The 16277-nt window shown below is 41.6% G+C and overlaps 1 protein-coding gene across 14 annotated transcripts in view; it reads left to right on the forward strand.

The window, feature by feature from the left end:
• The window catches only part of CALD1 (caldesmon 1), a 190435-nt gene that overhangs the window by 138939 nt on the left and 35219 nt on the right, over positions 1 to 16277 (forward strand). The window contains exon 1 of one of the 14 annotated variants that reach the window (XM_079304069.1): positions 8142 to 8397. The exons of 12 other annotated variants lie outside the window; for them this stretch is intronic. In XM_079304069.1, the coding sequence (XP_079160195.1) occupies positions 8351 to 8397 (47 nt within the window). In that variant the 5' untranslated portion in view covers positions 8142 to 8350. Of the gene's footprint in view, positions 1 to 8141; positions 8398 to 16277 lie in introns of those variants that run through there. One more of the 14 variants, XM_079304063.1, reaches the window with a different exon arrangement.

Below are 16277 nucleotides of genomic sequence, written 5' to 3' on the forward strand. Positions count from 1 at the left end.
TTATTTTTCTTTCTAGCTAGTGGTTGATATTTCTCTATGCAAACTAGACTGCTACTGGCTCTTTTGGTAGGTATTTTGTTTAAATCTCCTTGAAGACAGGTCTGTCAGCTGTTCTGGGGAAGGCTGTGTTTCACTTCAGCCCCTTACTGTCAGTTTTTTCCAATTTTTTCAGTTTCTATGAGGAACTGTATTTAAAGGGAGGATATTGGTTAGTGGCAGAGAATGCAGACCCATCACAGCCAGTGAGAGCTGACAAGGATTTCTTTTATGTCTAGTGGTGGCAAAGGGGATTTTCCTGTTCTTTGAGGAGCAAAAGAACAGCTGAGGTTCAGACCCTTTCCTGCAGGCTGGTGCAAGTTTGGCAAAGTTCTGTTTTCATTCACAACTCAAATCCTTAAGAACACAGTGCAGTGACATGGGAGACCTGGAATTGTGCAGGGATGCTGATCCTGGTGAGAGTGATGAAGCTACTGGGTTTCAAAGATTGTGAGAAGAAAGTAATTAATTGTTTCCCAGTTTCCCTTAAACACAGGTGAACACTCACAGTTGCTTTTCCTGCTGTAGTCTGTCACTGCAGATGGGAAGAAATCAATGGATTGAGTGTTGGCTCAGAGCTGTCCTGTCCTGGTGCTGTAAGGGGTGGCCAGAGAGCCATTTTCCAGGAGAAGCTAGGAAGTAGATATTGAAAGCCTAAAAGAGTTATTGACAGGGTGTTTTTATACATTACAACAGGTTCCAGGTACTTCAGTGCAGAAACAAGTATTAGCACTTATATATATAGTATTTGGTAATATAGTGTTGGGTTTGCAGGGAAATAACAGAAAAAAAATACAATTGGGTGTTCTGTTACACTGGAGTAACCTAAACCCTCACATCATTGTGCACTTGATGCACATGCTGTGATGTAATCACTGAACATTTATCACAGAATCAATTAATTTGGAAAAGCCTTCTAAGATTGAGTCCAAGACACCAGTCTTTCCTTACACACCTCCAGGCACGGTGAAGAAATCAGTCCCAATGTCCAACCTAAACCCCCCCTGGTGCAGATTGGGACTGTGTCCTGTGCTGTGGTGGTTTAATTCTGATTTCTTGATGCCCTTTTGTGTCCATTGCCATGTAGTAAATCACTTCTTCATTCTTTTGCAAGCCTGCCTGCCTGCAGGAGGAATTCTGCTCTGCAGGGAGAACTTTGCTCCAAGAGCCAGGTGCAGTGGGGTTTGCATTTTTTTTCTTTTCCCACTGCTTTCCTCTGAAATGTTAGGTGTGAGGCATGGCTGGAGGCAAGAATCCAGCCTTGATGTCCTGATCTGATATGACAGTCCTTGTGGAAGTGTTCAGCCTCTACCCTTTGCTGCTTTCAGGAGGGAAATCCCAACACATTGTGCAGATGAGACTGGGTGACTTTGTGTTTAGATTTCCCTAAGACGAGAAGAAAGTAAGGAAGCCTTTTTGTGTGTGTGGTTTTGTTTTGATCTCCTTCAAGAAGGAAAAATAGATGTATCCTGTTTCTTCTCACACAGTTTGGTGTCCCCTTTGGTTCCTCTATGGAGGAATTGGCAAAGCTTGCTGCACAGGGAGAACAAGTTTGATGTGTTGCTAGCTCATGTTGGAAACTGGAAATGGACTGGGGTGGGAGTGCTGAGGAGATGGATCAGGCAGCAGGAGCTGTGGGTCTCAAAGTGAGTGCAGGGATTAAAATCCAAAGGAACCTCTGCTGTGAATTGTGGAAATGGAGTAGCAGAGACAGCTCAGATCCACTCTCTGCCAGTTTGCTGAAGTGGATTTGAATGAAACTGAATGTATAGCTGGCCCCTGATTTCCAAAACATTTTTGTGTGGGTTTAGCAATCTGATTCCTGTCAAACCCAATGACTGTCACATTGACGTAAATACCAGGCAATATTTAGAAAATTTGGGAAAGGTATTTTGCCAAGCAAGAGAAAAACCCAACCCCTCTCTTTTAACATGCATTCCTATAGGAATCAGAAATAGACAAGAAAGGGAAAAAGCATACTGAAGTGTTGACCATTCTAACAAAAATCATACTGCACTGGTCTTCTTCTGGAATTTTTTTTTTTAAGTTTTCCACTGGTTGGAGGCTTTTGAAAGAAAGAAAAGATTCATCTTCTGTCTTGAATTAACTTGGTTAATGATTAACAGAGCAGTGCAGTATGTGTGGTGCCTTTTAATTGAATCAGAAGAGACATGATTTGGACAAGATTTTAGTTTCACTTTGAAAGTTATTAAATAAACTGACACTGTTTGCTCTCCAAAAGTTCCTGGGAGCATCCGGTGAGTTGGTAATCCCTGTGCAGCCTGTGAAACAAAGCTAAACACCCAAGGGCCAGAACCAGATATTAAACATGCCTGGTCCAGTCAGGCAGGGGCAGAACTGAACATGAACCTGCACCAAGCAGGTCTGAGGATCCAGCTGCAGTTCAGGGATAACAGAGGTCCAGACTGAGTGTTTCTGGTCCAGTTTGCATTTTGAATACCTCTGAGCTGTTCAAGTGGCATAAGCTGTTGGATGCCTTTGTGGAATTGGGATGGCTTTTGCTAGCTGAGCTTATGGGGGTGTTTGTGAGGTGAGATCCTGGCTGGGGCTTGGATGTTGCTCACCAGGAAAATTCAGAGTATCACAAGAATGGCCCAGCAGGAACTGCTTTTCTCCTCCCAGAGCTGTGTGCATGTGCACACATTTATTTAAATGCATTTATATAAAGTGCATTTATTTAAAATTCTCCCAGCAGTGAAGGATCAAGCCCAAAGCCTGGACTCACACCCTGACTTGAGTCTGGAGAAAGGACAGTGGATGCTCTTGCTGGCATTCACACAGGGGTGAACACATCCAACGTTCCACACTCTGTGTTTTTGTTGTTTACTGCTCTGTGTGATAAGGAGCTGTGGCTGAGGCCTCCACCCATGCCCTCTCAGCAGTAAAATCAAGGCAGAGCCTGTTTTGCCTGGAGATGCATCTATCATCTCTGTTGGTATCACACCTACCACATTGTGGCTCCTTCTGCCTTTGCTGGCCAAGCTTGAAGTGAATAGTTATCTTTGCAGCATGCCTCCAATATTTTTAAAAATAACATTAATAATCTCATATAAAACCTGCTGTTGAAATTACCTATTGCCAGAAACAATTGGGGCAAAGAGAACTTGCATCTACATGATTGGCAGCTTTATGCAGCTTTGTGTTTTGTGGGCTCTGCAAGTATTATCCCACATGGCTGTGAGCAGAGTCCCTACAAGTCTGGGCTTTGAGTGTTTTCCCTCACACTGATAAAGCTGAAATTTATTAATAGCCATTAGAATTCAGGTATAAATGAGAGACAGCAAATTTTAAAGTCTGAAAGCCAAAAGAGTAGATGGTTTTTTATTGCTGCGAGAATTGCCATGTGTCCCTGAAATGCATGAAGCACAGAATTGAGTGGGGAAACAGTGACCCTTCCATCTGCTGCTGGTTCTGGCTGAGAGAAAAAGGGTCCTGCTCAGAGCAGAAGGGCACCAGAGTCTGCCCCTCACTTGTGGCAGTGCCAGGGCACAGGGAGAAGTGATGATGCCTTTGTGATTCCTTCCCTCTTACACTTTCCTCCATTCCAGCTCTCCAGTGACCATTGTCTGTGTCCTGGTGGTTATGTGGAGACTGTTATTTGGATCTCCATGCTTATTTGAAAGCAGTGAAAACATGACATAAAACAAAAAGCTTTTGGTGGAAGTGTTATGCTGCTTTATTTCTGGATTGTGCATTTCCCCATTGACTGACTGATGGAGAATGCAAACAACCAGCAAATATATTTTTCGAATCAAGTTTCAATTTACAGTGATAGTTCTCCTTGGAATATGATTTTAACACTTGGAGTTTGTTTTGTTTGCTGTTACAGCCATTCATGCAGTCAGTAGCTTTTCCATGTGAAAAGCAGGGTAATATTACCTCAAAAACTGAGGACAATCAGAGAAAATTAAACTCTCTTCCCTAGGTCCATCCTATCTCAGCAAATCAGGCATCAGATAGGATTGGATGCTGCATGGACTCTCTATGGGTCTTATCTGGAGCTACATCTTTTGGAAATGTTCCTAATTTCAGGCTGCAGGCTCCTCTTGCATTCTAAGGTACAAGGGTTGTGTTTCCAATCCTGCAGAACTTGTCTATGCAAATAGTTCTATTTTCTGATAAGGCATTTGCTACCTGATAATGTGTCAGTGTGAACATGCAAATTCTGCTTGTGTGTGGCTCTGTGATTTGCACATGCAGATGCCCAAACCTACAGATTTCAATTTGAATGTATTTATGTATTTTAATACATAAATCCACATACAGTACATAGCTGGGTTTCACAGCTATGTTTCATTGAACACATTAGAATTTTTGACACTGCTGCTCTTTCTGGGCACACAGGTTGTTATAACTATGGGATAGATTTTAAAAATGAAGGGAAGAACAGATATCAGAGCTGTAGGATGGGTTCTTAGAGCTTGGAAAACTTAGGACTGGGAAATGCCAGAATTTCTGTTACTTGAGGTATTTACAGCTTGACTTGGAAAAAGAATACATAGTAAGAGACAGCTCAGCATTATTTGATGGCAAAGTACATAGTCTTGTTTTTATAAGTGCTCAAGAGATACACTCCAAGAGCTTATGTATGAGCTGCTTTTACCTTCAGCATGTGATTTAACACACAAAGTGTTGTTCATCTGTGAAATAAATTCCCGGCTCACATGCCAGTGTCCTAGAAGGAAATCTCCTAGGATGGTGAATGCAGATGCTTTTTGCCCTGTGAGATGCATCCCCTGAGTTCCCTGCAGTGAACTGTATTGGAGCATTTCAGAACAGACCTTAAAAAAACCAACAGGGTTTGTCTGCTCCGTGAGAACATGAAAGAGACTGTGGCATCTTTCATTTTCCCAGGGTGGGAACAGTTAAAAATATTCTTCAAATAAGGAGCAGATGTTAATGTCATTAGAATGGGTTTTCATAAAAAACAGAGATCTCTTGCAAAATGCCAGTAGCTCTGCAAACTTCTCTGTGAGTCTGCCTGCTTATTTCAGATTTGTGGCACAGAGAAGGGGCAGTGCAGGGAGAGTTATTCCCTGTCTCTGAAACCAACCAGGTACATTGCTGCAAGTTTTTAAATTGCCTCAACATGGACTAAACAGCTAAAGAAACATGAAGGTATTTGAATAACAGGACAAGAAGAGTGAGCATCACAGCAAATTCCCTGTTGACAAATAGGGACAGAAATGTATAAACTGCACAGGGAAAATCATGGTCTGGACAGGTTCTAAATTCACTATGATTTCAAAACAAAAAAAATATGTACAGGCATTTTTGATCAGCTCACTGAAAATTCTGCCTTGGCTGCAGGAAATGGTTAAAGTAAAAATAACAAACAAAATGTTAAGTGGCTCTCTGGATGACCTCTGGACATTCTTATTGTTAGCATGAGTAGACATTGGAACCTCCCAGTAATAATTTCCTTTTGGAAAGCTCTCCTGTCTCCTTCCTCCTCCTCATTTTACTGCTTTTAATGTTCAGAAGATAGGAAAGGCCCTGTAGGTCCTTTTGTAGCTGCAGTAGATAACCTCACACTCTGCTAGAGCCATTTCCCTTGAGTTCTTTGGCATGAGGGACACCTCACAGGTGCTCTGGTGTAGTCAGCATTTGTTTGCTCTAGTTTTTTTTCCCTTTCTACTGCTTTCCTTGGGGGTTTTGGTGTCCTAGATCTCTGAAGCATCAGGACATTCAAGGAATGCAGGTTGAGACATGTCTGCTGCCCCTATCATTTTTTTTGTGCTTCACATGCCCATGTGAATGTTTGAGATTGTCTGGGAGGTGATTTGCCTCTCCTTGCTCCATATACAAGACCTTCACCTCAGGGCCACAGTGTACTGTAACTCTTGGTTAAGTGGCTGAGGTAAACAACAAACATTTGACTTCCAAATATTGAAGGGATTATGAAGTGCAGGGATCTGTAGCTGCCTCAGATCCTCTTCATTTCACATTGCAAGAGTGGCACGGTGTGTTCCATTCTGCTTCTTCCAGGGCAGGTGGCTCTGCACTGCTGTGTTTCACCTGGACTGAAGTTCTCTTCCAGAATTTTGTAGTTCCAAGCAGTATTTGGAAAAGTGAAGGAAGAAAAAGTGTGATTCTTGTGACTGTCCAAAGAGGACTGTTTTAAAATGGTTCTGGAGTCTACTACAAGTGGAAGAGGCTTCCCCTGTTTCTAATGGCCAACAAATAGAGTCATGCATGACAATACAGGCAGATTTTCTACAATTCTGAAACTATCCTTTGAAAATGTAGAGTGGAGTGTTTTAGAGGCCAATCTTTCTTCTTTTTATTTTTATCCTGAATGGAAGCAATTGATGAGCACTGCAATCATCTAATTTATTCCAGGATGGATTGAAAAGAGTGTAGAACACTCAACTGGAATAAAAAGTTTCTGTAACACAGAAGTAAATAGAGATCTGTATTAGAAATCTCTATGGCTGCCTTGGAACCCAATTTAGAATTTCATAAACATCAACTCTTTCATCTGGCATCTGATTAAAATGTGTATTTTGGAAGAACAGTGATACAATCTCTGTTCAGCTAATGCTCTTCCAGAGGGAAGAATTTTGCTTCTGTAATTCCTCAGCAGCAGAAATACCTTTTTCAGGAAGAGTAAATATGCCTCCCTTTTCACGAGTATTTTTAAGGACCCTATGTATTTTAGGTAATATATAACATTGCCTTACATGTTCACCTTCCTTTAAGGGCAGGGTAAAAAAAAAAAAAAAAAAAAAAAGCAATTGCCTGCCTGCTGCACTCTCATCTCCTTTGCAGATCTCTCTGCAATCACAGAAGTGGAATTTATATTTTCCTCCTTTGGCAATCAGCACTGTTGGCCTTTCCTTGCTCCAGGCCAGAATTTAAGTATATTTTATATACTAAAAGATGTGGGGTTTAGTTTAGGTAGGGCTGGTTCTACAGAAGCTGTGGATGAAGAAATAGCAGCTTTGTGGGGTAAAAATACCCTTGTGCCAAGGGGATAGTTCAACTTTGTATAAAGCACAGGATTTCTGTAAAAACACCTTTACACCAAAAAAAAAAAAAAAAAAAATCTATCTCATCAAAAGTGTGGAGAGAGTTTTGGGGAGGAAAAAAGACCCAGTTATTGCCCATGGGACTTAGCAGATCATAAATGAATATCAGTGTCCTTAGCAAAATGCAGCAAAATTTTGATTCTTGAGAGCTCTGAGGAAAAAAGAGTCAGGGTTGGTGCTCCATGCAGCAGTCCATGTGCTCACTCCAAGGTGACAGTGCCACCTGCTGAACCCACACACAGGAGAGCTCCAGGGTAAATTTCCCTTTGGGGTGCTGATCCATCACACCCACTCCTGTCATTTGTGAGGGTTAACAGGATCCCAGTCCTGGCAGGACTGCACAGTAGGTGGTTTCAGTTTGCTCACATTTTTGGGCTTTAGGGGAAGGGGCATGAGAGCCAAGCATGTGAAACTGGTCAGTGGTGGTGCCTCCATTTAAATCACTGTTTGCATTTTTGTTTCCTGCTCTGCTCACTGGAATCCATGGAATAACACTGAGGACAGTCTGTTAGGCTGGGTTCAGCTCCAGCCCAGTTTTTAATCCTGTTTTTAAACCAACTGGACTGCAGTTGAGCTTGCAGCAGCTCCCTACCTCCTTGGATTTGTTTGTGTTTGGTATTCACCCCCAGTCTCGAGCTGTCTCATCCAGCTTGACCTTTCACAGGTTAGACTGGATGCAAGTGCCTGCAGAATCTTGGGCAGTGATTTACTGTCACAAGGGTGGGCTGTTCTCTGGGCCATTATTTTATATCTTGGTCCTCTCCTCTCTCAGCAGGCTGGAATGGGAGTTTGCTGTGAGCAAGACTTGCCAAGGCTCCTCTGTGCAGGGCTGGGGCTGCTCAGTGCTCACACATGCTGCCTGAACAGAATCCCTTCTTCTGAAAGCTGAATGGGAAACAAGCGTTTGTCAGGCAGCTGGAGCAGCTGAGAAATCTGCAGGAATTTCTGTGACTGGGAGCCCAGTGATGAGGAGGATCTATTAGAGAGAATACAGTAAAAAAAAAAATTAAAAAAATCATACAATCACAGAGCAGAGGGGAGGGGGAATCCAAATAGATAATGTGCTTGACAGCATGCAAATACAAATTCCAGGAGCTACAGGACCAACCAAATGGTTAACCTGTGGGGTGGAAAGAGCATCCAATGAGTCTCACATGCCTGAAAGGATAATGGCATTTTTATTATCTCATTCCACGCCCTGATCACCCGTCCATTTGCTCCCTGGAGCTGCCAGCAGTTTGCACTGATTCACGGCTGCAGACATGATCAGCAGATCTTACTGCAGGCAGAACTTGTCAAGCCTTTCCAAGTGAGTTGCCAGTTTATTATATCTGTATGGATTTAGCCTGTTGATGTTGTGTAGGAGGTGCTGGGAAGCTGGAAAAGGAAGGGGAGCAGAATGGTGTAACAAGCTGGGCAGCTGGTTGAACTGGGGAATGAGCAATGTAGATTGAGTTCTTTTGCTTATTTTTTTGCTGCATTGTGCTCTGTTGTCTAAAATCTTTGTATTCATGCATTTCTCTGACCTGAATTGCAGAATTCAGATTTTTTCAGTGGCAGAAGGATGTGTTGGGAGAGCTGACTTCTAATCAGAATTCTGTTGGTGGGAAATTTGCAGAAGTTTCTCAGTTTGTGTGAAAGCGTTCACATAACTCAGATTGCTTAATTCACCAAGCAAATAAAGTCCTCATGGCACATTCATCCCTGAATGTGGAAGGGAAAGCAAGAGAAGAAAATCAATTAGCCTGTGTCATATTGCCAGTAATATAATCTCCTTTATTCCTGTCCTGTATTGTTTTGTTGGTCTGCTTTATGAGTTGATGGGTAGGAAACAGGACTCTATATTTCTAAATTGCTGTGATGTATATAAGGGTTTGTTTTAAAGCTTGGGAGAAATTTTGAAGAGCAACTGGGATTTCTATGTGTGTTTTTTAGAGTTTCCAGCATGAAATCCTGTGCTCTTGGAGGGAGAGAGAGCTCAGAGATTTCCAAAACTCAGCCCCTCAAAGAAGTCCCTTCCAGGAATCTGAAATCCTTCATTGTGATTTCAGAAACTGGGCAATAAATAACAATTTAACTAAGAGCATGTCAGATGGCATGTTTTTGTGTGTTGTTCTGTGGTGAAATGCAGTCACAAGCCACAGTAGCCAGAGCAGCAATTTCTCTGCACTCAGTGCAGGGGGAAAGCAAGGGAGGGGAAGGGCACAGTGGGTCAGATTTGCACACTTTAGTCATTATATAAGTGATGAAAAGAATGACTCCTGGTACCTGGAGTGGGGAGCTGGCCCTGAGTGCAGGCTGGACCTCTCAGGTGACCTTGAGATCCTTTCCAGATCCCTGAGATCCTTTCCAGTCTGTGCTGGACCTGGTTTAGTGAGGTATCAGGGTCTGGCTGTTCTGTTTAAAATACTGGGGCCAGTAGATATTCTTGCAGGAGATATTCTTCCCACTCTCTTTTGGGCAGGAAAGGGAACCAGCAGTGTGCTGCCTTTATACTTGGCACACCTGATGTGTTGGGGCAGTGCTGGGAGCTTGAGTGAGAAGTGAATTCACTGAAATTGTGTCTTAGTGAAAATAATGGTTTTCTCTTGAAGCATGATTAGCTACTGCAGTGTTGTTTTCCTGTATCTTAAGAGTCTTGGGACCTATAACAGCTTCTAACAAAAGCAGACACACCTTGAAAACCAGACATGGGTTTCTTTTGTCAAGCATGCTTGGGGAAGAAAAGCAAAGTTCTCTTTGGCAAGCACTCCGAAGAGAAATCAAACGTGTGGCCAGAACTTGGAAACTGATTTATTCCCCTGTAACAAACATCTCTGTGACCTCAGGCCAAAAAGAGGGGAAGACACCTTCAGCATTACCCACAAAGGCTTCTTCAAAGCATTGCTCAGAGAAACACATGATGAAATACTGCCCTTCCCAGGCTGAGGCATCACGTAATCCTTCCAAGTGCTCGTGTCTTCTCAGGAGATTGCACTGGGAAAGAAAAAGAGCATTAAAATCCTTATAAGTTAACTCTCTGGAGACTCTCCAGGGAAAAGGAGGAGGCTGTTATTGCATTATTTTGAATGAGGTACAATGTGATTGCTAACTTCTTGCAAATGTCCTCTAATGGCCCCTTTATATGATCATTTCATCTGTGCTGTTTAAAGATATTTTCTGTGCTTTCAGTGGGCTCGTGGTATTTGTAGAAAATTCTGTAATTGCTAAAGAGCTGAATATAATCCTGTTAGCATTTGATACACTAGAAATTAAAAGCAGAAGCTCTCAGCAGAGCCAAGAAATCATTCTGGTTGGCCTGAAAACATGAAGTCAGTTAAATAAATGTATAGGGATTGGCTTGGCTCGCTGTGCTGGTCACTAAAGTGTTTACTGTGCAAGTTCCTAGAGAAAGCAGAAGTTCTCTTTGCCAACAGGTAGAATATTTTCTTCCAGCAAATGATAGCTTCTGTTCAAACTTCAGTCTGGTTGTTGGAAGTTCTGGTTTTTTGCAGCATTTTCTTTGTATTGTAGGTTATGTTTTCTGTTTCTTGTCTGGATTGGTTTAAGACTGGTATCAGCTATTTTTTAGGAGAAGAAGGGGTTTAAGAGGACTCCTCCACAGATAATGGTGTTGGTGGCACTGTGATATCTGATTAATTCTGCTCCAAAAAGTCCATAGTAAGGTTATTTTTCTGTTTTGGAAGAAAAGAATCCCAGTCTCAATTTCTGAAAGTGCTGTTCCCCAACAGTGACAAGTCTATGTGAAGAACTGAAACATTTTTGAGTGGGAGTTTTTGTGGCAGAGAGAGGACAGGTCTATAGGGAAATGTCTGGGATTTTCCAGCCTTCTTACCTCAGTGAAAGATGCTGTTTTCAGCATAAAAAAAGCCTTAAGCTGAGACTGTGAGCATTGAACATCTCAAGTTTTGTCAGAGAACAAGTGACTTGGGAGAGTTTAATGAAAATTCTAAGTTAAAATCTCCACCTGTGCAAACCTTGGTTCAGGCTAGGAGCTTGCTGTGAATCCAAATGCCTGAAATGAGCTGTGAGAATTGCTTCTGATGAAAGGTAAATTCAGTAAAACTTAGAAAATATGAGAGAGTTTTGGCCAGACCTCTTTCAAAACAGTTCAGAGCAGAGCTGGTTATGAGTTCATGTCAGGTTTCTGAAACTGGCTTTGTTAAAGTGAAAGAGTAGGAAATACTTTCTTTTTTAAATGCATTTTTTATACTAGATAAGAAGTTACTGAGTTGCACTTTTCAGTTTTTGTAAATATTCTGATATTTTTTGATCTTTTGATTCTAATTTTCCTACCTTTCAAAGAGAAAATGAAAAGAAAAAAATAGTTACATGAAGGATTTGCTTTCTTGTTCCAGGCTGAATTAAATAAAACCAACCCTGAACATTTTCCATATCACTTCACTCTGACAAGGGTTTTTGCTTCTGCTTCAGCAAAACTAGAAAATTCATTGTTAGTGCAGATCTTAAATGCAGATAGCTCCTCCACAGCCACACTGTTGGCATAGGTGTTCAGCCAGTGGTGGATGGGGGTGGTGGAGATTTATCTGCTCCTTTATCCCTTATCCCTGCCTTTCCCTTTCCTGCCAAACCTGCACTCCCCATCCACCCTGTTCCCACTTCAGAGTAAAAGAGGAAAAACTCAGGGAAATTCTCTGTTGGTTGCTTTAGGTCCTCTTTGCTTTTTCAGTTCATATATCTGTCTATATGTCCATATAAAGTCCAGTAAATTAAATGCTTAAAAATGCAACTAAGAAAACCACTTCCATCAGTCATTGAAATAATTGAAACACAGAGGCTCAACTTACTGTAACTTTTCATTCTATCCATGTCTTATTTTTTTAAAAAACCCACAAATACTCAAAAAACCCTTTCTTGCACTGTTTTCATGTAGTGACTATTGGATTTATATTTTGGGATGTGTAAGCTCTTAAAAGTAGTGAAAAATCTCTTTGAGTTCAGTAAGGCAGCTTGCATGTATAAGTGACCACAGAGCCAAATTTATAATTATATATCTGTATAATGTTAGCCTTCATACATTTATCCATTCCAATTTTAATTCTCCATTCCATAAAATCTATGATCAAATTTTGGAGCTCGAGCTAAGCTGATGTCGTCCCTTTTAATTTAGGACTCAGCCCTTTTATTCTCCTTCTGTGCTTTACTTTTATTAGTTGCTTTCTTTTTGTGCTGATGTGCAGCACATATTGTTAAAGGCACTTATTAGAGCCAGAATTTTACAGCATGGAGCTTGTCCTAATAAGGGAAAAAAACCAGCCCTTTTATTGGTGAGGTAAGAGAAATCATGCAGTGGATAATTTCTTTTTTTTTTTTTTTTTTTTTTTTTTTTTTTTTTTTTTTTTGCTGATTGAGAAGGATAAGGTGTGGTTTGGCAGGTATTGTGTTGGTTTGGCATTTGCTGACAGGGTTCCTCTCTGCTGCACTTCAAATCCTTTGCAGAGCAGACAGGGAGGGTTTCCCCACTCCCCCTTTTGCCTTTCCCTGCCCTCTTCCTTCTCTTTTTCACACGTGTTCAGCTGCTGCTGTGAAATCTCACTCTGACACTCAAACTGGATGTGGTCATGAGACATGTTTGCAAGTCCAGCAGTGCAATACTGTAATCACCTTTTTGGGGAACACTGGAAAACAGTTTTCCTTTTTTTTTTTTTTGTTGTTGTTGTTGGTTTTTGACCTCTAAAGCATTTAAGCAGTTTGTGAAGCTGTCAAAAAGATCACACTGCAGTCCATGGTATTTCCATACAATTTCTCTCTTCTCCAAAACCTGCTATTGAAGCAAAGTACTAGCTACAAGGTTCAGTTGATTGCTCATCTGTTTTTCCCTTCCAATTGCTTTGGATGCACATATTGAATTCCAGAGAGGAGCAGCACATCCCAGGCTTAAGTACAGGCTTCACATCTAAAGTCAGTGTAGCTCCTTGACTTTCAAGCTGAATTATGGTGAGCAAAGTTTCAAACGAGGGCAGAAGCCAGTATTTTGGGATTTTTGTTCCTCAGTCTCTTGGAAAAAGAATACTAAGCTGTGTATTAGCTCTGCTTAAATTCACTTTGTGCTGCATCAGGAGACTGGAGCTGATGTAAAGTGGCTGCCCCCTTCTCACCTAGTGGTCTGATGTGTTTTTCTGACTGTAGGAGGAATAATGGTTAACTTAGTTACTAATTCCCAGTTTTCTCTGTCACTCTCTTGCTTATTTTCTTCTGAATGCTGTACATTTGCTGGCATCACTTGTAAAGCAATTTTTTTCCTCTGCTCCCCACCGTAGTAATTCTAGAGTACATGTGCTGTCATTATTGGGGTTAGCTTGCTGTAAGGAAAGGATGTGAATGACAAATAGATGATAATAAAGCAGAAAAGGAAAATAAACAGCTTTTGTAGCAGAGGTTGGATGTACCAGTTCAAGCAAATATTATTAAGCAAATATATATTAAGCAAAATATACAGATGGACCATTTGGTGTGGACTACTCCCAAAGGCTTAATAAACAGCCCCTTTTTGGGGAGATTGGTAGGGTTTGGGGTTTTTTTGCAAGATTCCTGCTTGTATTCAGACTCTTCCTCAGTCAGCATTTCTCTTGAAGATCGGGGACTTGACTAACTTTGTCCTCTTTTTTAATTTCCATCCACCGCTTTTCCATATCCCTTGACTAAGCAACAGTGAGAAATACTCACTTTCTGGTGAGCAAGACTGACTCCAGCAAAACCTGGCATCCCACCTGCAGGGGGTTAACTGGAAGTTCCACTCTGATTCTTTTTCAGATCACTTTCAATCCACTTTTTACTTTTCTTCAGCAGGATTTGGTCCTGCTGTGGGTCCTTGAGGCAAACGTTGCTGTATTACAGAACAAAAAATAAAATATGATTCTGCTTCCAGACTGAACATCATTCAGAAGTATCTCCTAACTGGTGTACTATGGGTTTGAAAATTGGAGAGATCAGGCCCTACAGAAGCCATCCATGTGCATTTTTTTCCTCTAGAAATGTGGAGACCTGTCCTAGAGGTGTGTCCTTGAGACCAATGCACTCGACAGAACAGGATGTAAAATTCTGGCTTCTGTTTGGTTTGCCAAAGCCAAATTGCCCACAGGCCTTTATAACCATAAAAATATATGACATGTTTCTGAACAGGAGGTTTTTGGCTTGCCAGGTTCCATCTGCAATTTGTTCAGCAGTGGAGTTGCTGCAATGAAATTACAGAAGCACCTTCTACCATCACAACTGTTGCTGTCCTGGCTCGTACCTTACTATGGGTTTTTGTTGTTTGAGTTTTTTTTTGGGGGGAGGGGGGGGTTGGTTTGTTTTGGGTTTGTTTTTTCTTCTTTTGTTATCTTATCCCTGATTTGGTGGAGTTGGTGACTCAGCAGGAGGATCATGGGGTGGGTGAACTTCACAAGGTCAGTGCACTGTGGGTTTCAGCACCCACAGATGATGTGTGTCACCATCATCACACACTGGCAGGGTAATGGTGGAGCCTTTGCAGCCTCTTTGGTCATTTTCAGGTTGTTCTGGCTTTCCATGAGCTACAGTGACATTCTCCATTATGCATTATTTTTTTCCCATGGATAGTGTTTTATTTGATTATTTTGGAAAACCCCAGTGAATCGTGTTCTGACCTTGCTGTATTCTCTTGCACGCTGATGTCTACAAAAGAACAATCCCATTTTTAAATCAGGGTGTGTATTTTCTGTAACACTCATCCTCCCTCTGTGAAGCCTGAGGTTTTTAGGATTCTGTTTGTCCTGCAAGAGGAAAATCACTGGCATGTGATTGGGTGTGTAAGTTGGTGTTGTGCATCTTGGCCTTACTCATCTCCCTCCTCCCAGAACAGGAGTGGTCAGACACACCATGTCAGCAGTTTTCTTTCTCAGGGCTGCAAAAAGCCCAAAAGCCTAATTAGCTGAGGCCACATCTGTTTCCAGAACCAGCTACATTTTTACTTTACTTAAAAAGATGAAGTTTGAGGTTTGATTTTCTCCTTGCTCCTCTGTTAAATTTGCCATAAAGGCTGTAGCAAAGCAGTTTTGTTCTTCTCTGAAAACATAGCTTTAACTCAAGGCTTAGCAAACTTTAGAAACTCTCTGAATTCCTAGCAGAGCTATCTTGGTGTTCCCACAGTCCTTATCTATATGACTGAAACCTTCCCACTGACTGTATATGCATTGGTGATAGTTTGCAGCCCATTCAGCTAAAATATTCCTTCTTTGTGCACACCTGAGAGATGCATTTGGCCCTTTGGCATTTGGGGAAATTAGTTTTAATTAAGATTAGTTTTATTTGTACAATTTAGAGTGTTTAGCTTTTGTTACCTTATAGCTGCTACAGGTTATCTTCTTCAGACAACAATCACCATATTCTTGTTTACTCAGTGAAAAGTGGTAGCAGGTTGGATCATACTCTGTGTGAGTAGAAATTCAGATTCTCTTATGCTTGTCCCAATTCTTTGTCGTGCCAAGTATTTGTCATTTTACGTTGCCAAATCCTTGCTTTAAAATGTACTTTCACAAAAGTATATTAAATGTAAATTTCCTGTCCACTGCTGGATTTTTGACCCCTCCCAGTGCCTTTCAGGATGCATGACTGAAATCCAGAGAGAACTTTCATAAAGGGATAAATGGAGTTTGTCTCCTTTGCAGTGAGCTTGGTGTGTGTCTGTGCATTGCTGGGAAGGGGATGAAGTGTGAGGTCTGTGCTCTGGTGTTATTTCCAGGGATCCCTCTGCTGTGCAAATGTTGTGGGAGTCTCAGTGGCACCTCAAAACACTGTGTCGTGCAGTGCAGGTGAGAGGGGAGAATTTTTGACTTCAAATCCAGACCAAGTGCTGCAGGGGCTGGTGTTGGAAGGGGTGGCTGACATTCAGCTCAGTTCACAGTCCTTCAAAAGCCTCCAGACTGTATTGAGCCTTGCTGACTTCTGTGAAAAGTCCAAGGTGCCTGTGAAAAGTCCAAGGTGCTTTTGCAGTGACATGGCCACAAGATCCCCTGGGCTAAACTTGCTTTTGGCTCTTCCTTTCCTATTTCCCAGCAGGCACATAACTTTTTTAAAAATGTAGACTGCTGACTTGGAAATAGCTAGCAACAGAAGGCATTATTTAAAACATAGAGGAGAGACAGGCCATCACTTGATCAGAGAGAGCTCAGGGGAGCTTTGGTTGGTATGCCAGAAAAAGATATCTCA

This window comes from Erithacus rubecula (genome assembly GCF_903797595.1).
Source record: "Erithacus rubecula genome assembly, chromosome: 4".
NCBI lineage: Eukaryota > Metazoa > Chordata > Aves > Passeriformes > Muscicapidae > Erithacus > Erithacus rubecula.